The sequence below is a fragment of the Thamnophis elegans genome, chromosome 10, assembly GCF_009769535.1.
Source record: "Thamnophis elegans isolate rThaEle1 chromosome 10, rThaEle1.pri, whole genome shotgun sequence".
Lineage (NCBI taxonomy): Eukaryota > Metazoa > Chordata > Lepidosauria > Squamata > Colubridae > Thamnophis > Thamnophis elegans.
This window is the reverse complement of record NC_045550.1, coordinates 54,765,914-54,788,871: the sequence shown is the minus strand read 5'-3', so window position 1 is coordinate 54,788,871 and position 22,958 is coordinate 54,765,914. Positions and strand designations below refer to the sequence as shown.

The following is a 22,958-nucleotide window of genomic DNA, read 5'->3' as shown; positions in this document are numbered from 1 at the left end:
CCCTTTCTTTCTTTCTTTCTTTCTTTCTTTCTTTCTTTCTCTCTCTCTCTCTCTCTCTCTCTCTCCTTCCTTCCTTTTGTCTCTCTGTCCCTTTTTCCTTTTTTCTTTCATCTCTCTCACTTTTTCTTTCTTTTTTCTTTTTTTCTTTATTTCTTTCTTCCTTTCTTTCTCTTTCTCTCTCTGTGTGAGTCTGTGTGTTTTTGTGTGTGTGTGTTTGTGTGTGTGTGTGTCAGTGGTGGGTTTCAAAAAATTTTGGAACCTCTTCTGTAGGTGTGGCCTGCTTTCTGGTGGAACCTCTTCTAACCGGTTCAGTAGATTTGACGAACCGGTTCTACCGAACTGGTGCGAACTGGTAGGAACCCACCTTTGCTCCTTACCAGCCCTGCACATACCCCACATCCAAAAGAGGCCAGATGGAGACTCCTGGGGGGGGAGGGGTCGTGTGGATGGAGCCAGCCAGGGGTGGGATTTGGAGGCCATAAGGTTAGTTACGGTTTCTCCCAAACCCAAGCAAACCCACAGCAGCCCATCCTTGCTGGTTTCACAGGTTAGTCTGCAAAACAGCACAGCTTTCTGAATCCGGCTTTCAAACTCCACCCAACTAACGCAGGTCTGCAAAGGTAGATACTTTTGAAACAAAGCTCAGGCTTACTAAATGTATGCTCCCTCTTGTGAACAAGAAAATCCAGATAGAACAATAGGCTACATTAATCAAGGTGGAACAAAGCCCTGGTTAGGTAAGCATGCCAAAACACAGGAAATTTACATTACCCTTGCATTCTTTATTCCTTCTTGGCAATTCCTTTGTATATCCCCCTCCCCAAAGTATTCTTAATTTCCTCATTTTCTAAGGAGGGCAGGGATATTTAAATCATATTTAATACTTGCATCTACGATAGGATTCTCCCCCGCCCCCCTCCAAGCATTCCAGGAATATTCTCTGTAGTTATCACATTGCTGTGGAGGATTGGGGAGAAAGGGAGCCCTGAAGTCAACATATGGTGGGGTTCAGGTCTATTGGCTTTAACGGCTGCCCCTAGGCCTTGAGTTGATTTGCACTCTCTCAAGGGAAACATTAACTGAGGGACCTGGGAAACATCCCTATTCTGTTCCTGCCCTCTAGAGCCATGATGGCAAACCTATGGCACGTGTGCCCAAAGTGGCACGCGAAGCCATGTTGCCCCACACACATGGCGTTGCCTGTTTGATTTTCTGGTGTGCATGTGATGATCAGCTGTCCTTTGCACGTGGGGCATGCACCCCAGCTAACTGATTGCCGGGTGTGTATATGCGCCAGAACCCCAACGCTTGGCTTTTCCGGAGCGCAATCCCTTTGTGCACGAAGTATTGCTGAAAACCAGCTTGAGCATGCGCACCAGCCACCCGATGGTCGGGCATGCGTGCACGTCAGAACACGGATGTTTGGCTTTTCCACAGTGCGGCCCAGACAGGCGTGTGCGCACGCACGCAACGTTTCCGTACAGGTTCACCATCACTTCTGTAGACTAATCTTCCTCCAGAGCCTCACCCAGCTCCCTCCTCTTATGAAGGCCATGGGGACAGGGTGATTATGGGACCTGTGGTTGTGGTCTGCCGGCGGACTGCGGAGCTGGCAGCAGAGCGGACAGCGAGGAGGTTGGGGAGGAACATGGGCTTTTTGGAACTAAGCGTGTGCTTTTTACTGTATCAGGAAGCCTAGGTCAGAACACCTGCTTTCTTTTCCTTGGCTTTCTTTCATTTTGGTCTGGTCTGACTTGGTTTTGCTCTTGGGGCCCGTTATATATTATTTATATGTAGCAGGGCTTGTTTTTGATCGTAAGCTGCCCAGAGTCACTTGTAAAGTAAATAACGAAAGATTTGGGGATATTTTCCTCAGATAAACCTTTTTTTACTTTTTTACATATTGCTACCTACAATGTGTTTTCCAGGAAACCATATGGCTTCTTTGATCAGAGTTTTGGGCCAGTTACATTAGTGGGCAAAACTTTTTGTGTGACTTCACTGTCGGTGCTATTTCTATTATGCAATGTCACATAATGCCGGATGCCACAAAAAGGAACTGCTATTTTTGCTTAGTTTATCAGCTATTTTAATACTTAAGCAAGGAAAGCTAAGATATGTGCCGAATAATTTTGTTTCTTACTCTTACCATGTTGTGATCTAAAAATTTCCTTCCTTCCTGTCACTCTCTAAATACATTGACGTTATTAAACCAATTGCAGAGCTGGAAAGGATCTTGGAGGCTTTTAGTCCAACTTCTGCTCAAGCAGGAGATGTTCTATGTTGAGGAAGGAAGGAGGGAGGGAGGGAGGGAAGGAAGGAAGGAAGGAAGGAAGGAAGGAAGGAAGGATCATTATAGCCAATCGGTGAATCATTGGAAGATTTGAAGAACCAGATTGTGGAGGGAATTCCTGGAGAAACTCTATCTGTGTGGTCACATAGAGTTGGCAACAACTTGATGGCACAGAATCAGAGGTGGGTTCCTGCCAGTTCTAACTTCTTCTATAAAAGAGATTCCACAAATCTACAGTGCTGTTTAGAACCGGTTCCAGCTCCCTCCCCCCGCCCGTCCGCACATCATCAAGATGAAGAGCGAGAGGAAGAATTCTGGGAGTTGAAGTCCACAAGTCTTAAAGCTGTCAAGTCTGAACACCCCTGGGGTTATTTTTCTAAAGGGTTAGGGGTGCAAGGGTCTTGTAAGTTGACAGCTTTAAGACTTGCGTGCCTCAAATGCCAGAGTTTCTGAGCCAACATTTTGGTTGCTAAGCAAGAGCGTTGTTAAGTGAGTTTCACCACATTTTCCAAGTTGGCCACACCCACCCAGTCACATGGCTGGAAAGCCCATCCCACTCAGTCACATGGCCAGCAAGCCACTCCCACAATGCAGGCCACACCTACAGAAGAAGTTCTAAAAATTGTTGAAACCCACCACTGCACAGAACCCACCATGCTACTTACCACAGCAAACAGATACTCTACACTAGTTACAGCTGGTAGCAACATTTAAAACATACAGGCACATCTTGATTCAGCGGAACAGGGTTGGTTATGGTTAATATGGAAGGGAGAACATCAGGAAGGCCTAAAATTATAAGTCAGCGATGGTGAACCTTTTCGGCACTGAGTGCCCAAACCGGAATGCATGTGCATGTGCACACTGGAGGGCCAGAAACCTGAAGACCAATTGCCGGTGCACATGTGTGTGTCAACCAGCTGGTCTTCAGATCTCCGACATGCGCATGCACACTGGTCACCTGCTCTTTGTGTGCAGCAACCCAAAGACCAGCTGGCCGGCATGCACATGCCTATTTTTGGGACATTTTCAGACCATTTTCTGGCGCTCTGATGCCCGCGCACCAGAAACCAGAAGAGCAGTTGGCTATGGCAGACGTGCCCACAGAGAGGACTCTTCTGTGCCACCTCTGGCATAGGTTCACCACCATGGCTGTAGGCCAAACTACCCTGGAAAAAATAATCAGTGGCATCTGTTTCCATGTTGCCTGCAAGAAAGATGCATCTCTGTGTCCATGTTGTCACCAGGAATCATGGTCTACTTAAGAGCCTTTCACTTTTTATTCCAGGCAGGCTTTTTATTCTTTTCTTAATTTTCTATTACCTCTTTATCTTTCTTCTATACCTCCAGGGTTTTACATTTAATCTAATGGGTTCAGTGCATCTGTTTCATTGAAAAGGGGTTGTATATTGCTCTTCAAAGAAGTCTTCGTGTGGTTCCCTGAGGAGTTAATCTTACTGTGTGACAAATATAATAGATTTTATGTCCTTTCCCCCCCTCTTTGCATAACCCTGCTGTATATGTGCAGAACATCAGGAGGCTGAACGCTTCAGATGTCTTCAAGCAATCTAACAACTCAATAATAGACTATTTTGCACTGGTTGATGATGAGCTGCCTTGTGTGAAATAAAAAAAAAAAAAACCACAGACACACTGGTGTCTGTTTTCAGGAAGGCTTTAAAATTCAATATGGGTTGCAAATTTCATTTTCCACTGGAAGGAGAGCAGGGATGGGTGTTTTGACAACAGCAATACATGTACCAGGCAACCTTGGCTGAACCATGCAAAAGGGATGCAGGATTGGACCAAATTAGTGCTTGGATGACAGGCCACTAGAAAAAGCTAGAATTATGGACAAATAGGTGGCTGAAAAACACTCCAGGGAAAGCAGTGACATATTGTTGCCAAGGAATAGCAATAGAACGTAGACTTATATACTGCTTCACAGTGCTTTACACTATGGTTTCTTTAAATCCATGATGGCGAACCTATGGTACGCAAAGCGCTTCCTGCACGCGAACCGTCACCCCAGGTCAGCTCCACCGTGCATGTGCACGTGCCTCCTGCTGGCCGGCTGATTTTTCGGTCTCTGCCGCGAATGCACACGGGGAGCACATGCGGGAGACACATGTGCATGCATGGGGGTCAGGAGGTTGCATGTGCATGCGTGGGGGCAGGGAGGGCCATGCACTCATGTGGGGGCTTGGGGGGAGCGCAAGGGGTGCGGCGCCTCCCCCACAGCCCATTATTGGTTCCAGGAGGCTGCAGGGAGGCATACTAGGCCCCAAATGGGGGGGGCATGGGAGCACAAGAGGTCAACATGTATGTGCAGGGGGGCAGGGGAGGGTCATGCTTGCATTGCAATATGGGTGGGGGGCGCTTTTGGCAGGTGACGACAAAAAGGTTAGCCATCACTGCTCTAAGTGGTTTAGAGAGTCAGCATGTTTGCCCCCAATAATCTGGGTCCTCATTTTACCGACCTCGAAAAGATGGAAGGCTGAGTCAACCTTGAGCCAGTGAGAATCGAACTGTCAGATTGCTGGCAGCCAGCAGTCCATAGAAGTAGCCTGCAGTACTGCATTCTAACCACCAGGACAAGGGCAAGATTATAAAATCATAGGGATTTGAACTCTGAAAAATAATGCTGGAATAATATTTAATATATCTAGTGAGTTACTGAATGAAAGATGCCACTGGAGACATGGGGTTTAATAAGGCCCTTGAGTTGGATTTACATATTCAAGAAACAAACACTTAAACTGCCAACATTTCAATCATTCTTAGGCCAGGGCTTCCTTTATTACCGGTAGTTTGTTAAGTAAACTACAATCCATTCGATTTATGCAATACATTCAGCTATAAACCATGATTTACCAGTCACATTTCTATAAATAGTGCTTCTGTTGTGGCAGAGAACGTGTTTGTTAATCATTGTATTGTAATTACTTTCTAAAGCCTGCCTGTTAGTCGAAATACTTTTGTCTCAAACTCAGTTTTAGCGAAGGACATATAATTATACTTAAAAAAAAAAAAAAGTGAAAAGGAAAAGGCTAAGTTATTCAGAGAAGATTTTTTTTTACTCCTAAAAAGATGTCAAGGATGATTACAGTTTGCAAGACTAATTCAAGAGTAGGAACATGCTCTCAGTCTTTCTTTCTTTTTTTTAAGCAAAAAGTAAATAAAACAACAATTAGGCTGCTGGCCAGAAATTAAACCTGGCAGTGCAAAGTAACCTACATTCTTAATCATTGTTCTCTGACACATAGCTGTTACATAAAATAATTGTGGAGCTGAAATGTTATTGAGTTCCGCGTATTTCTCTCTTTTTTCTTAATTGATTGTCATCGGGATAAAGGCATTTAGTTTATAATTAAAAACAAAACAAGGAAACTATTTGCAAAGGGACAATTAATTTGTACTTCAGGAGTTTGGTGAGAACTTGGTGTATTTGAAAAAAAGACAAAGGGTCTTTGAATCTCAGTGGAATTTGCATTGGAGTGATTAGATTGTAGTCCAAGTCTATGTAATCTTTACCAAAGCTATCCTCTGCATTATTAAGAGGGAACCACAGACTTTTTTTCCCCCTTTGGAAATATGAGCAGCTTATACTCCTATGACATCCATTCAATTAAATTTCTCATTCTTGCAGCCTATAAAAAAATCATCCTGGAAAATCTTGAATGCATCCAACTGCTATCAATAACCTTGTAGCTTTATAGTTGTCGCTCATTGCTCTGGACAATAATAAACAGGAGAACGGAAACACCAGCTTCCATTTTAAAGGTACCTTTTAGATGGGACGTCTGCAGCAATATTTAAGCCTGACTACCATTTCATTCAAGCACTGGTTTTGGGGGGACTCATAATTTGTAAGTTGAGATGCACAATTAGGGTGCTGATATCTTTCTCTCCCTCTCATCCTCTAGACCATAGTTTTGGATCCTTTGTGCTCCAATTGCAAATTGTGTTTCTGTTGCAAAACAGAAATTGATTTGGGGAAGGCACGAAAGGGGAACCTGTGGTTTCTCGAGGTCACCGAGCCAACTTTGATCATCCCCCACTGTTGAACTTGCTAGTGACTCAAACTTGTAGTTGATCCATATCCTGAGAGCCCCAGTATCCATTGGTCGTTTCATAAAAGATTCAGAAATATAAGAAAGCAGACACGGGTTGGATCAGCCTTAGGTGCAGCTTTTATGATACACAGTTTTATGGGGGGGCTGTAGCCCACTTTAAGGTAAAAGCAGGCTATGAGTGAGCAATCAAGGGACATAAGTTTGAAGAGGCTAAGGCTGCTTGCCTCTATCATTTTACCCCTGAAAAAGCATCATATGTTTAACTTGAGCCAAGATATTTTTGTCTGGGCAGGTACATCTGCAGTCTAACACACACTCATTTCAGTTAAAGGGATAGAAAGAAAAATAGAATAAAAGAGTTGGAAGGGACCTTGGAGGTCTTCTAGTCCAACCCCCTGCTTAGGCAAGAAACTCTACATCACTTCAGACAAATGGTTATCCAATCTCTTCTTAAAAACTACCAGTGTTGGAGCATTCACAGCTTCTGGAGGCAAGTTGTTCCATTGATTAATTGTTCTAACTGTCAGGAAATTTCTCCTTCGTTCTAGGTTGCTTCTCTCCTTGATTACTTTCCACCCATTGCTTCTTCCACCCTCAGGTGCTTTGGAGAATAGTTTGACTCCCTCTTCTTTGTGGTAGCCCCTGAGATATTAGAACACTGGTATCATGTCACCCCTAGTCCTTCTTTTCATTACGCTAGACATATCCAATTCCAGCAACTGTTCTTTATATGTTTTAGCCTCCAGTCCCAATCATCTTTGTTGCTCTTCTCTGCACTCTTGCTAGCTGGCATGACTAAATGCCGAAGACACACGGAACACTGTTACCTTCCCACCAAAGGTGGTTCCTATTTTTCTTCTTGCATTTTTACATGCTCTCCATCTGCTAGGTTGGCAGAAGCTGGGACATGTAACAGGAGCTCACTTCGTTACGCGGCGCTAAGGATTTGAACCACTGAACCGCCAACCTTTCTGATTGACAAGCTCAATGTCTTAGCCACTGAGCTACCACATCCCTAACTGACTATATTAATGTGCCCCAAATAGAAAAAAAAATTCTCTTTTATACATGAACCAAACCATTGCAGCCTGGAGTTCTGCTGAACTGGTCTGAAGCAACCAATGATTTAGAAGAAACAGAAACTAGAACATTGTATTCTAGCAAGGAAGGAATGGTGTTCCTCAGCCCTCTCTTCCCACCTCTACATAGCCTGGCGCCACCCACTCAACACTCTTCATATTGTCTTCCCTTCCCTTCTCTTTCTTCCCATCATTGCCCTATTCATCCTACCCAGTTGCTCCAGAATCCCTTCAAACTTTATTTCAGTTGAAGCCCAGAACCAAAACATTTCTAGGTTTTGTGTCTTCTGAATGATGTGTTGATCCAGAGCATCACTGCAAAGGACTAAAGAATCCTTTGGTTTGCTTGCTTGCTGGCTGCCTAAGGGATACCATCTTGATGCTTTCCATAGTCTGGAAGCTCCAGGGATCTGGATGAGGAACAACCATTAAATCAAAAACAGTTCCATTAAGAAGCTTAAAAATAAAATTAAAAATCTGGTCTCCAGCATCTCATGCTTATCCCCTCCATCTGAACTCTGAAGCCCCTTCTGCTAGAAACAACCACATTTCCAAAATAAAATATCTGGCCATCTAGAGTTGTTCAAAGTGTTCCATCCGCACGGCTGTTTGTGCACAGAATGCCTTCCACAACCCTAGTCAGCTAAGGGCTGCTGTCTGGGCTCATAATATGCGTGAAAAATACACATTCAAGTTGCCACTTTGCTCTATTGTGTTGGATTTTTGTTGTTGTTCTTGTTCTTGATAGATTTCCAAATACTGGAAGCAGGGAATTTTGGCTTTCATTGCCTATGTTTTGACGCAAATGTAACATGAAATTGAGGTTGGAAGGAAGAACTTAACTGATGGGACTTACCATGTTTCCCCAAAAATAAGACCATGGTTTTATTTTCTGTTTTGACCCCCGAAATAAGCGCTTGGCCTTATTTTCATGAAGGTCTTGTTATTTGTGAGGTGCAGGAGGCGGCGAGCATGGTCACCTCATGGCTGCTGCTCTGTTGCAGCATTTTTGGGGAGGGCTTATTTTCAGGGGAGGGCTTATTTTAGTGAATGAGCACAAAAGCCTGATTGGGCTTATTATCCAAGGAGGTCTTATTTTGGGGAAAACAGGACGTATTCAAGAATATAACATCAAACATACTCATAGTCATTGGTTGAAATAGGTGGCTATAAAAATTGAATGAGTGAGTGAATGAATGAATGAATAAACAAACCCCCATCATATTCTTCCATTCCAGCATGTTCAGTGAATTTAACATGACCACTCATGTTGGACAACCCATACTGCAGCTAAATTATTGAGGAAAACACAATATTCTTTTCAGATAAATACAGCAGTCCTGATATTTGCCTTCTCCCAGCCTTTTTCAGTACATCAAGCGTTTGACATTTAGTGCTCAAGGGATCTAATCAAGTTATTTGTGTCTGTAGTCTGATGATGGATTTTTCTGTTCCTATGCAGCATAATTTTCACTTCAAAATAAAATGGTATGAGATGCCATCAGGACTGAATAAAATATTCAAATTCATGGAGGGAAACGAAGGCTTAAGGCAATTTTACAAGTCCAGAATGTGGTGGGTGGATTTGGGTGCTTTCAGACAGACAGCTTTTAGCACAATTAATCAAAACACATTGTGCAGCTATTCTGCCTTTCCCTGCTTAGTAGAGTTTGTAGGGAGCTGGGGGTAGGGTGATCTCGGGAAGGGGGAGAAAGCAGTGAAAAATACAAGTGAGTTACAGATAGAAATGAATAGAGCCTGAATTTGAAGCAAGTCAGTTGAAATAAAAAAACACTTATTTGGATTTATCTTTGATATTTATGTATTTTGTTGTATGTCTAGCCTATAACACATTAAGGATTTTGCATCTATAGATATGGATACATGATATACATCTAGACGAAAGGCTAGGTGCTGAAGAATGGATGCTTTCGAATGGTGATGTCGGAGAAGATTCTTGAGAGTCCCTTGCATTGCAAAGAGATCAAATCAGTCAATCCTAAAGGGAATCAACCTTGACTGTTCTTAGGAAGGAGAGATACTGAAGCTGAAGGTCAAATATTTTTTCCCCACCTAATGAGACGAGAAGGACTTGCTGAGATCTTGCTGTTGGGAAAGATTGAAGGCAAAGGGAGAAGAGCAGGGCAGAGGATGAGATGGTTACATAGTGTTGTTGAATATGAATTTAGGCAAACTCCTAGAGATGGTGGACCACAGGAGGGATCTGGTATGATATGGTCCATGGGGTCACAAAGAGTCAGACACGACTTAGTGACTGAACAACAACAACAAAATATACTGTAGATATATAGATAGGTGGAGATAGAGATAGAGATATGCTGTGTGATGGCTGACAAGTTAAGACACTGGACTTGTCTGTTGAAATGGGGTGAGCTCCGGTCCTTGCCCTAACTCTTGACAACCTAGCCCCATGATGGTGAACATATGGCACACAGAGCCCTCTCTGCGGGCACATGAGCCATCATCCCAGCTCAGCTCCGCCACACATGTGGCTTCTGCTGGCCAGCTGGTTTTCGGCTCTCTACCATGCATGTGCAGGGGGTGGGGCACATGCGGGAGAAGCGTTTGCATTCGTGAAGCAAGGGGAGATCATGCATGCATGCACAGGATCATGCATGCATGAGTGGGGTGCGGGGCGCATGCGGGGGGTTCGCGTGTGCATGCATGGGGGAGTGCAGGGAGATCATGTGTGCATGCATGGGTGCGGGGGAAGTGGGGGGGTCACATGCTCATGCAGAGGGGGTGGGGCACAGGGGGTGGGCAACGGGGGGGTTCCGCGCACATTGCATTACAGGTGCTTTCGGCATGCGACAGCAAAAAGGTTAGCCATTCAAAACTATGCGAACGTGAGTAGATAAATAGGTACTACTTCAGTGGCAAGGTAACAGCACTCTGTCACATCATGCTGGCTACTTGACTGTGGAAATGTCTTTGGAAAGTGCTGCCTCAATAGCCTTGAAACAGAGATGAGCAACTCCCTCTAAAGTTGGCAACAACTAGCAGAATAAAATCCGCAAGGATCCTTTATCTTTTTTTTTATAGATATAGATAGGGCTAGCTAAATATATTCAGGTAAGAACTCATTTACACAACCCACTAGAGAAACGGGTTTTCAAGGTACATTTAACAACTAGATGCTGGAGTGTTGCTGCTATATTGATTCCTTTAAAAAAGCAAAACACCAGCAGGAAGGATTATATACATATATATCTTACATGGCATCAGTTTTTTTCCCTTTTCGTTCTGTAATAGATGGAAGCCATTTATTTGGCCTTTTTCCAAAAAGGTGTTTACAATAAATTGTGTAAATATGGATTTTGAAGGCTCCAGATAACAGCAGCGGGTGACTGATAAATGAATGCAAATTGGATAATACGTTGAGATTGAAATTGATCTGCTTATATGGATTTCAGTATTTTTCCAGTCTTTTCTTAGCAGTATGTTTTAAAAAGGTTAGGTTAGGTTAGGTTTATTGGATTTATATGCCACCCTTCTCCCAAGGACTCAGGGCGGTGTACAAGATAAAAGAAAACACACATTACAAAAATTAAAAGGGACATTAAATAAAGTATCCAAAAAAAAAACCCCAATTGATATTTACAATAAAAATTTAAAAATTAAATTAAAATTAACAACCAAATTTATCCTATATTTTATTCTATTCAGGCCAGGCCGGCTTGCTGGAAAAGCCAACTTTTTAGGGCGCGTCGGAAGGACCAGAAGCTGGGGATTATGCGAAGCTCCGGGGGCAGCTCATTCCAGAGGGAAGGCGCTCCCACAGAGAAGGCTCTCCCCCTGGGGGTCGCTAGCTGACACTGTCTGGCCGACAGCACCCTGAGGAGGCCAACTCTGTGGGATCGCACTGGACAGTGGGAGGCTACTGGTGGCAGTAGGTGGTCTCGCAGGTACCCTGGGCCTAAGCCATAGAGGGCTTTAAAGGTCATAATTAGTACCTTGAATCGCACAACTGGCAACCAGTGCAGGCCGCCTAAAAGGGGTGTAACATGGGAGCACCTAGGTACCCCCATGATAACCCGCGCGGCCGCATTCTGGACCAGTTGAAGCCTCCGGGTGCTCTTTAAGGGCAATAGCAATAGCAATAGCAGTAGACTTATATACCGCTTCATAGGCCTTTCAGGCCTCTCTAAGCGGTTTACAGAGAGTCAGCATATTGCCCCCAACAATCTGGGTCCTCATTTTACCCACCTCGGAAGGATGGAAGGCTGAGTCAACCCTGAGCCGGTGAGATTTGAACCGCTGACCTGCTGATCTAGCAGTAGCCTGCAGTGCTGCATTTAACCACTGCGCCACCTTGGCTCTGTTGCGCCACCTTGGCTCCATGTAGAGAGTGTTACAGTAGTCCAGGCAAGAAAAGACGAGGACATGAGTGACTATGCACAGAGCATCCCGATCCAGAAAGGGGCGCGGCTGACGTATCAGATAAAGGCCCCTCTGGTCACGGCCATCAGGTGTTCTTCTAAACTGAGCCGTGTATCCAGGAGGACTCCCAGATTGCGGGCCCTCTCTGAGGGGGGTAAAGTTTCTCCCCCTATCATCAAAGATGGAACAAGATACATAAATCGGGATGATGGAAACCACAGCCACTCAGTCTTGGAGGGATTGAGCCTGAGCCTGTTCCTCCCCATCCAGATCCACACAGCCTCCAGGCATCGGGACATCACGTCGAGGGCATCATTTGGGTGGCTTGGGGTAGAGATGAAAAGTTGGGTATCATCAGCATATTGATGATACCGTACCCCAAAACCATGGATGATCTAGCCCAGCGGTTTCATATATATGTTGAACAGGAGGGGTGAGAGAAGGCTTCTTAAGGAGGGACCTCACCACCGCCTCCTTCAGGGCGGTGGGAAAGAACCCCTCTCTCAATGAAGCGTTGGTAATCGCCTGGAGCCAGCCTCGTGTCACCTCCCGGGAAGCCGAGATTAACCAAGAGGGACACGGGTCCAGCACACATGTGGCAGCACTGAGTCTCCCCATAATCCTGTCCATGCCCTTGGGGGTTACAGGGTCAAACTCATCCCAGATAGTCTCCACAAGATTGATTCCCGTCGACTCGCTCAAATCTACCCAGTCAGAGTCCAAGCCTGTCCGAATCTGAGCGATTTTATCCTGCAGATACTGAACAAATTCTTCAGCCCTACCCTGCAAAGGGTCTTCCCCAGTTCTTTGGTTAAGTAAGGAGTGGGTCACCCTAAACACCTTAAACAGGGCGGCTGGGCAGTTATCTGCGGACGCGATAAGAGAGGGAAAATGTTTCTTTTTTCTTTCTCAGAGAAGATGCTCAGAAATGCAGCTGCATTTATAATTTATTAATATGTGAAGGCACAGGCATTTCTGGGAAAATCATCTGCAGTCTGTACAGCTTGACAGCTGTTTAGGAACACAGAATTTCCAATCTGATTTCCATTATCCATGTGTCACCCAATTGATTGGTGAGAGAGAGAGAGAGACAGACAGACAGACAGACAGACAGACAGACAGACAGAGACAGAGAGAGACAGAATAAAATAAAAGAGAAAAAGGAAAGAATTGTTGATATGGCTCAATATTGCTCATCTTGGAAGAAAACCTACAGGATCAGTTAGCACGCTGGCACTGTAATAAAAGCAGAAGCCATTGTGAAAAAAGGACGGTGACTTGCTTGTCTCAATTAGTGCAGTTTATTCATGTCAGAATTGTTGCCATAGATCACTAGGACATCCCAGCTTTGCTGTCCTAAATGAATGGATCCTAAGCTATTGCAAAATGTTTGTTTGATGGATTATGGTAAGAGCTGAGGAGCTGAGTATAGGACATTTGCAAGCTTGCCTGGGGCACATGAAAACTTTGGAGACTGCCCTTGGTTGAGAGGATGAAATATGTATATTCATACACTCTTCATTTGGAACAAGAAGGGCCTCTGTGTTCTTTTCTGTAATGCCAATATTTATTGGGAAGGAGAATCCACTGACTACTCTGAAGTTGCATTTTGGAAAGTTTCTATGCTGCCCTTCAAAACAGAGATTCAAATATTGCATCTTGGGAGCGATAGCGTTTTATGCCTGGAAATCTGTGATTCTCCCTCAAGAAACTTAAAATCAAGGAGCTGAATACAATCACATAAGAAACGATTGTGTGTGTGTGTGTGTGTGCGTGCGTGCATGCATGCATGCATGCATGCACAGGTAGTCTTCGACTTAAGACCACAGTTGAGCCCACGATTTATGTTGTTAAGTGAGAAATGTATTATGTGAGTTTTTCCCCGTTTTGCAACTTTTCCTGCCACAGTTGTTAAACAAATCACTGCAGTTGTTAAATTAGTAACATGGCTGTTAAGTGAATCTGGCTTCCCCCTTGTCTTTGCTTGTCAGAAGGTTGCAAAAGGCAATCCCATGACCCCGGGACTCTGCAACCGTCATAAATATGAACCAGCTGTCAAGCATCTGAATGTAAACCGTGTGACTATGGGGATGCTACAGTGGTCATAAGTATGAAAAATGGCCATAAGCCACTTTTTTTCAGTGCCATTGTAACTTTGAACGATCACTAAATGAACTGTTGTAAGTCTAGGATTACTTATGTTTATTTCTAGTTACATGGCTGCCTAATTCACTGAGGCAACTGTGTTGGCAGGCAGACTGACTGAAACAGCCTCATCGGCTTCCCTAATTGTTGATATTTATTTAATTATATAGAGAGATTTATATCCTGCTTACTTCTATAGACTCAGAATGGTCTACACATGTAGACCATTTACAAAAAAATAAATAAAAATCACCTTTCAAGGCAACCCCACCTAGAGTGCTTTGCAGTAATCTAGCTACAAGGTGAGGAGAGCATTAGTGGTGGGATTCAGCCAGTTCGGGCAAACTGGTTATTAAATTGCTGGCTGGCCCCACCCCTTCCAGGAGTCCCCACAGGCCCCATTTTGGATTCCAGGTAAGTGCAGGGAGGCCTATTAGGCCCAAAACAGGGCACAGGGGCAGCAGTGCAGCCACCCCTCCGGCCCGTTTTTGTTCCCAGGGTTCAGGAGGCCGTGCTGGTTGTCATACCTCTTGGCCACGCCCACCATGGGCAGTCATTAGGGCAGAGAAGCAGTTGTTAAATTATTTGAATCCCACCACTGGAGGGCCTGATTCATTGTTACCAGGGTCTCTGATATACCTCTAGTCAACATGCAACCCAAAATTAACCTCTTGCTAAAAATAGAACCACTACCACATAGATTCTCAACTCTCAGCTTTCGTCGGTGGTCCAGAATTATACAAGGTGAACATAGTGAAGTAGTAGGACCAAGAAGAGTATACTTCCTGATGCTGACATCCCCTGGAAAGATCAGAAATATTTCTGTCCTATGCCTAGGCCTGAAATCAATTGAAAAGGATCTAGAAAGTCAATAGAACCCAAAGTCATTGAAGCCCCATTACCTTCTGGCTAAAATCTCTCAGAAGGAAAGGATGGAGTTGGCCAATTGTTGCCTAAGGTGACTGAATTGAAAGCTGGCCTCTTCAGAAGAAGACCGCATATGCTTAAATCTTTGGGCTGTTCAACTTCAAACCAAACCTGAACCCATACAGTTCACCATTCCATAGCTACGTTACATTAGTGATCCCAGTTTAAAAATGACAAGCTAATGCGGATTTAGAATAGGTGGCTCCAGTTGATGCAAAATATTTTTTTTTTAAAGCGGATTTTGGAAATATGAATAAAATCTACATCGTCTAGTTTGATGCTGTTGTTAAGCAGTCCTAAGAGACACTGTCATATCCGAAAGCTGTTGCTTTGCTTGTGAAAAAGCAATCAATCTGCCTATTTTTTGAGAAAGGAAAAGAACAACACAGGGACTATATTTCAAACATCTGCAGGATCATTTATATACAAGGGATGGGATTTCGTACGGATGGGATTCAGCCAGTTCGGAGCAGTTTGGGCAAACCGGATGTTAATTTTAATCTGGTTCGCCAAACCGATAGTTGCAAGGATTGGCTGGCCCCGCTTACTTCTCCCCTCCCCTCCCCGGAGTCTCCATCTGGCCCATTTTGGATGCGAGGTAGGTGTAGGGCCTGTGCGGAGGCCCTGAGAGGGCAAAAAGTACTGGAAATCCAAAAACAGACCCGTTTCTGGGCTCCAGAGCCTGGAGGAGGCCGTTTTCCCCCTCCTGGAGGTTCAAAGAAAGTTTCTGGAGCCTGGGGAGGGTGAAAAATGGGTCTACTGGAATTACTGGAAGTCTGAAAACGGGCCAGCTTCCGACCTCCAGTGGGCTCCGGGGCCCGGGGGAGGCCGTTTTCGCTCTCCTGGAGGCTTGAAGAAAACTTCCGAAGCCTGGAAAGGGCGAAAACGCCCCCCCCTCCTTCCCAGCTTTGATGCAGGAAGCCAACTAGGCCATGCTCCCATGGCCACGCCCACCCATCAACTGGGCAGAGAACTGGCTGCTAAAAAAATTTCATCCCACCCCTGGATGTTCTCCTGATGTTTGCTGCTTCTTCCAGGCAGAAATGTCCACATTGTCCATAACCTGTGATGCTTAAGAGGACAGTGTGTGTTTGTATGTGTGTGTGTGTTAATGAAATTATTCTCCTCTACTCATGCTGGATGTGTATACACAAAAACACTACATGTTTTTGTTTCCCCTGTCTTGTCTATATGTATAAAATGTAGATTTTTAAACACGCTCAAACATTTTGATATTGGCAGCCCCTCCTACATCCTCAATGCTCTTCCTTTTCCAGAATGAGTGGAGGAGAATTAACACACAAACACACACTGTCCTCTCATGCATCACAAGTTAGTGATGGACAATGTGGACTTTACTTGAACCACCCCACCACGGAAAAGAAAAGACGTGTCTGAATACAATGAAAGCAGGGAAGCCATATGGCTATTTTTCCCCCTCCATTATAAAGTAGCCGGAGTAGATATTATTTAATTTGTTTTGCCTTTAAATCAGGCAGGTCCAACCTTTGGACTCGCCTGGATAGCATTGAGTGAAGAGGAGTTGTTTTGGGCTGCATATAAAATATATAATACAATTAACCTATATATAAACGCACATAATAATCTTAAAAGATTACCATCTTGTGGGCTGCATGTGCTTTAAATGGGCCAGCTATGCTGCTGGAGGATTGCAGTAATTAATTTCTAGTGTCTTTGGAAAACACTAAAAGCAGGAAGGCTAGTGAGAGTCATCAGTTGGAGTCCATCCAGCATCTGAAATCTGCAGAAGAGGAGATTAAAAGGGGAGTCAGCCTTCATTGCCAGAAAAATAAGGAAAGTTGTCTAGAAGAAAGTTTCAGGGTAGATTAAAAAAAAAAAGCATCCAAGCTTTAATTATTCTTGGCTGGCTCACTCGCTTAAACTCGGAGTTTTGTGAGTTATGGCCCTCCAGAGGCTGAAGGGTCCTTGAATGCAATGATATTTTTTGTTTTAAAAGCCGAGAACAGGTTTTGTTTGACTCTGTAAAATACGGCTGCAATTTAATGGAATACGACAGTGAAGATACATTTGCTGGCAGTTCTGTCATTGCAAAGTGAAGTGAGAAATTTGGTTTGCCAGCAATGGTGGCTAATTCATGGGTGATGAGAATACAGATGAATTTTAATCTGATGTTGTATATCAGGCTTTTCCATTTGGAATGCTGTAAGTGTATTCAACTACAGTTTTGATATTTCTGAGCCAGTTTAGAGCCAATGTTCTTAGATAACTTAGATAACGTATCACAAGATTGTTGGAAATGTAGCCAGGCCATTCTATCATATGTGGTGGACATGTACAACAGCAAAAAAAATATTGGACAAGAATAAAAAATTGGCTGGAAGGGATAACTACACAATCAATAGAACTAAAACCAGGATTATTTTTATTAGGGATAATTACAGGGAACTATGAGGAAAAAAAATTCAGTACTTAATATTACATGTAACCACTGCAGCAAGAATCATATAAGCACAAAATTGGAAGAATAAAAATATACCAACAAAGGAAAATGTGATTTTAAAAAATATTACAGTGCGCTGAGATGGACAGACTTACAAAAGAAATAAAAGAATTGGATTCTTACTTAGTATGGAATTTATGGTACAAATGGCTAGAGGAAAGATGCAAAGAATAAAAACAGCATAAAGGGAAGAAAAATTAAGAAATCAGAAAACAATTACAAAACCGTATAAATAAATAGGAGGGGGGAATGTAAGATATATTGTATATAAAATAGTACAGAATAATAGTTATAAAAAGAATGTATGTATACAGATAAATATAAGATATATTGTATAGAAATTAGCAGATTGAAAGAGTAATATGTATAGAAGAAATACAAATGTATGTATGTATGTATGTATGTATGTATGTATGTATGTATGTATGCATTGTATATGTATATGTATATGTATATGTATATGTATATGTATATGTATATGTATACATGTACGGACACAAAGAGTACAATGGAGCCATACCGATGTGGAAGGAGGCTCAGTAGAAGCACCTCACTGAGGACTACGAGCATAGGCTTTCCAAGCAGAGGGAACACCTGTGAGAGTGCAAGGCCAGGTACCGCTGCCTGGAGGCTCAGTGGGCTAAGATGGTCAGACAGTTCCAGGCCATGAGGCACTCACACTGGAACAAGGCCTTCTGGCTCTTCGCCACCAGTGGCGCTGCCCTCCTGCCTTTGCCCAAAGTCCCGCACCAGGAGGCTGAAGCAGACCCCAAGTTGGAATTTCTGCCCTCCTCCGACCCACACAAAAGGACCCCAAAGGAGGAGACTCTGCAGCAACACAAGCATTCATTGCATGTACCTGGCCGAGGGGCCGTAGTTTGAGGACCTCTGATTTAGTGCAATATGAAAATGCAAATAATTTTTCTGCGGACCACCAAAATTTTATCACGGACCACCAGTTGGTGACCATTGTTATAAAGCAATAGAACCTTGTAAGTCTGAATGCACATCCCCCTCTCACCCTTTATTTTCATGAGAACTAGAATAAAGATGGACAAGATCTTTACTCAGATTACATTCCAGCCCTGGACTCCTTAGTCCACTTTTATCTGATCATTGTCTTGGGAGGGGCTTGTTCTAATGGTCATTTCCTTTGGCATCTACACCCTCACCTCCTGTAACCATGTCACTTACACCTTTGCCTTATCCTAGTTTCTCTCATTTAACTCAGAGTGCCTGAATTTCCTAAGCCTTGGAAACAGTCATAAAACAAGAAATGAATCATTGCTGTTGTTATGAAGCATCCCTGGCCTTTGATGGAAATAGGCTACTTGACAGATGTTCCTTGTTTATCTCATCCAATAAAGCCCTTCTTCTTATTCTTTACTTGTAGATTTATTTCTACACAGCTAATCTTGTTAGAAGAAGCAACGATAGTTCAGTAACAGAATACCTGGGTATTTTATGTGGTGTTACAGCTTTAGATTTCAGTACTCTCTGAGTAAGACAGGAAAATAACTGTGCTTCATATTTGCTTGTTCCATCTCTATAGCGTGACCCCCTTATGTGACCCTCCCCTGCACATGCACATGTAATCTCCCCATGCGCCCCATGCATGCACACATAATTCCAGTGTGCACCATCCCCCAGGCATGCACACACGACCCCTTCCACATGCACCCTGTCCCTGTGCATGTGACTACCATGAGCCCTCAAATGCATGCTCGTCTCCCTCGTCTCTCCCCACATGTGCGGCAGAGACCCCAAAACCAGCTGTCCAGCGGGAGACGCGCATGCATGCATGGTGGAGCTGAGCTGGGGCGACGGCTCACGTGCCCAGAGAGAGGGCTCTGCATGCCACCTGTGGCATGTGTGCCATAGGTTCGCCATCACAGTTCTACGGCCACCTATCTCAAGCAAGTAACACTTGATTGTACAAAGAGCTGATGTATCAAACGATGGAAATTAGTCTTCGCGGTGATTGGAAATTTTCAGTCATCCAGGTCATGATTGTCCCAAAGGTGCTTTTTTTCAAGACGCAGACTGAACTTTCTGATTTTTTTTAAAGACAATTTTGCTTCTTTGATGAGAAAGAAAAAGCAGAAAGTCCAGTGGTCTCTTGAAAAAAAGCACCTTTGGGATAGTCTTGGCAGTATTAATAGTACAATAATTTCTTTAAGGTGGCTGACTTCCAAAATCAACAAATTTTGATTTTGGATCTCTAGTTATCATTACATTTGTCATTCTCCTCATATTACAATACAATACAATAGCAGAGTTGGAAGGGACCTTGGAGGTCTTCTAGTCCAACCCCCTGCCTAGGCAGGAAGCCTATACTGTTTCTGACAAATGATTATCCAATCTCTTCTTAAAAGCTTCCAGTATTGGGGCATTCACAACTTCTGCAGTCAAATTGTTGCACTGATTAATTGTTCCAAGTGTCAGGAAATTTCTCCTCAGTTCTAAGTTGCTTCTCTCCTTGATTAGTTTCCACCCATTGCTTCTTGTCCTGGCTTCAGGTGCTTTGGAGAATAGTTTGACTCCCTCTTCTTTGTGGCAGCCCCTGAGATATTGGAACACTGCTATCATGCCTCCCCTAGTCCTTCTTTTCATTGGACTAGACATACCCAGTTCCTGCAACTATTCTTCTATTGACTGGGGAAGATGAGAAAATTGATATGAATCAATATTGAAAACCGAATATACTTTTCTTCTGTTCTATTCTATTCATGAACATTGGATTCACACTTAGGTGATACTAACATCTTTGAGTTTACTAGCTTGGTGATTATGCTTTAAGGGTTATTAGAAAAACAGTGTTCAGCCTAAATGAATATTCAAGCCAAAAACAGTGACAGCTTTGAAATTTTCACTTGGATAATTTGCAAATTGAGACACATTAAGTACAGGTAGTTCTCAAGTTATGACCACAGTTGATCCATCCAGCCACCTCATTCTCTGTCGTTCCCTTCTTCTTTTGCCCTCAATCTTTCCCAGCATTAGACTCTTTTCCAGTGAGTCCTTCCTTCTCATTAGGTGGCCAAAGTATTTGAGTTTCATCTTCCGGATCTAGCCTTCTAAAGAGCAGTCGGGGTTGATCTCCTCTAGGACTGACTTGTTTGATCGCCTTGTAGTCCAAGGGACTCACATGAGTCTTCTCCAGCACCATAGTTCAAAGGCCTCCGTTCTTTATCTCCCACTGAAGAAGGAAATGACAACCCACTCCAGTATCTTTGCCATAAAAACCCCATGGACAGTATCAAAAGGCCCCATTTATTGTTGTTGTTAGTTGCGAAGTCGTGTCCGACCCATCGCAACCCCATTGACAACGTTCCTCCAGGCCTTCCTGTCCTCTATCATCCTCTGGAATCCATTTAAGATTATGCCGACTGTTTAAGTGACTCAATCCAGCCACCTCATTCTATTTAAAAAGTAGTTGATATGCAGGTGCATGTTTGATGGACTCAGCAGATAGTGGTAAAGACTGTAGTTGGGTTGAAAATGTGTCCTAATTAATAAAAGATGGTGCCCAAGGCAAAAAAATAAAATAAATCCAATAATGTTGAAAACATTACCTGAGTAAGTGACCCTGTGCTCCCTGCTAAAGAGTCATTTCATTCCTTACTCACCCCCATCTGCCACTTCCTCTCTCCAATGGAAGGTCTTGTATGATCTAATGTGTCAAAAATCTATTAATCATAGTGTTTGGCAGAGAACTTTTCCTACTTTTTCTGCCTTACAGAGAATATGATTTAAAAATCATATATGAAAAGGGAAGAATATTTTAGAGAAATTGATGGGTCGGATAGGTAGCACTTTCTGCACTTATTTAATGATATGAATGACAGAAAAACAGAGTTGGAAGGGACCTCGGAGGTCTTCTAGTCCAACCCCTTGCTCAAGCAGAAACTCTACACAAAGGGTTGGACCTCCAGGGTTGGAGCACCCACAATTTCTGGAGGCAAGCTGTTCTGCTGGTTAATTATTCTCACTGTTAGGAAGTTTCTCCGTACTTCTAGATTGCTTCTCTCCTTGATTCGTATCCACCCATTGCTTCTTGTCCTGCCTTCAGATGCTTTGGAAAATAAGGTTGACTCCCTTTTCTTTGTGGCAGCCCCTGAGATACAATACAATACAATGGCAGATTTGGAAGGGACCTTGGAGGTCTTCTAGTCCAACCCCCTGCTTAGGTAGGAAACCCTATACTGTTTCAGACCAATGGCTATCCAACATCTTCTTAAAGACTTCCAGTGTTGGGCCATTCACAACTTCTGGAGGCAAGCTGTTCCACTGATTAATTGTTCTGTCAGGAAATTTCTCCTCAGTTATAAGTTGCTTCTCTCCTTGATTAGTTTCCACCCATTGTTTTTTGTTCTACTGTCAGGTGCCTTGGAAAATAGTTTGACTCCCTCTTCTTCGTGGCAATCTCCGGGAAGGCAAAAACCCAGAAATGGCTGCTACTGCCATTGTGGAGTCTGCTACGGTTGTCATAGTGTCATATGAGTGCTTTGATGCACTGCAAATAGGCCAGTAAATTAATGACAAAACCACCCACGTTAGTCTTCCTGATCGCTTAGCAGGAAAAATGTAGGTGCTAAAACTACTTCCATCAGAATGAATAGCTAACATTTGGCTATCTGCACAGATTGGCTGACTGGAATGAGATGTAATTGCATACTTCATGTGTGTTCAGTGCTTTGACTCAGTGACCCTTTTTGGATAATTAAATATTATGAATGCTCCTTTGTGTTTGTTTCCCCTTCAAAGGGGATGCTTAAGAATATAAGTTCGGTAGAGTTCTGTTATACAACTTTGTCCTTTGCCAAGTGAATTTCCTGCAGCAGTCAATTTATGATTGGGATTGTTACACATTCTCAACATTTGAAATGTGTCCTGGAGCCACAATGTTTTCCTGCTTCTGAAATCTGTTAAATACATGTCTTCATAGATAATCAAGCTAATGAAGTGAGGCTGTTGACTTCTAACTTTGCACTACTTACCTTAAAGGGATGAAGCAATCAAGCGGGAATAAATTATATTTGGAGATAAGGCCTGTCCAATTTATGAGAATTGATGACTTTGGAAGCTTTGTTGATAAATTATTGGCCCTGATGTGCAACTGTGAAATCTAACTGACTTTATTTGTTTGATTTGTTCTAGGGCCGTCATGTTAAAACCGGGCAACTTGCAGCGATTAAAGTCATGGATGTTACTGGGGTAATGTATTCTTATCTCACTTTCTAAATTATGAATGTGTATGGTTAAAGTGCCAGGCAATTCACTCAAGAATTTGAAAGCATCCAGAAATTATTTAAATGTTGATTTGGTTTCCATTGGCTCGAGTTGCAACAATACACATGGAGAATTGCCAATAATCACAGTATTTTTTTTTTAAGTGCCAGTTCATTTCATAGAAAACCCAGCACCAAGACATTTAGTGTTTTTTTTTTTGGGGGGGGGGAATCTCATTAATAAAGGACAGCTATGTGATTTGGTGATTGTTTTTGAAATATTTTTTCTTGCCGTTAATGTATAGAATTAGATTAGATTAGATT

The 22,958-nt window shown here is 43.2% G+C and overlaps 1 protein-coding gene across 1 annotated transcript in view; it reads left to right on the top strand.

Annotated features, from left to right (window-relative positions):
* Nucleotides 1–22,958, top strand: part of TNIK (TRAF2 and NCK interacting kinase) — a 350,683-nt gene that overhangs the window by 157,130 nt on the left and 170,595 nt on the right. Inside the window, exon 3 of the mRNA XM_032225673.1 lies at nt 22,564–22,620. Coding sequence (XP_032081564.1) covers nt 22,564–22,620 — 57 coding nt within the window. The remainder of the gene's footprint in view (nt 1–22,563; nt 22,621–22,958) is intronic.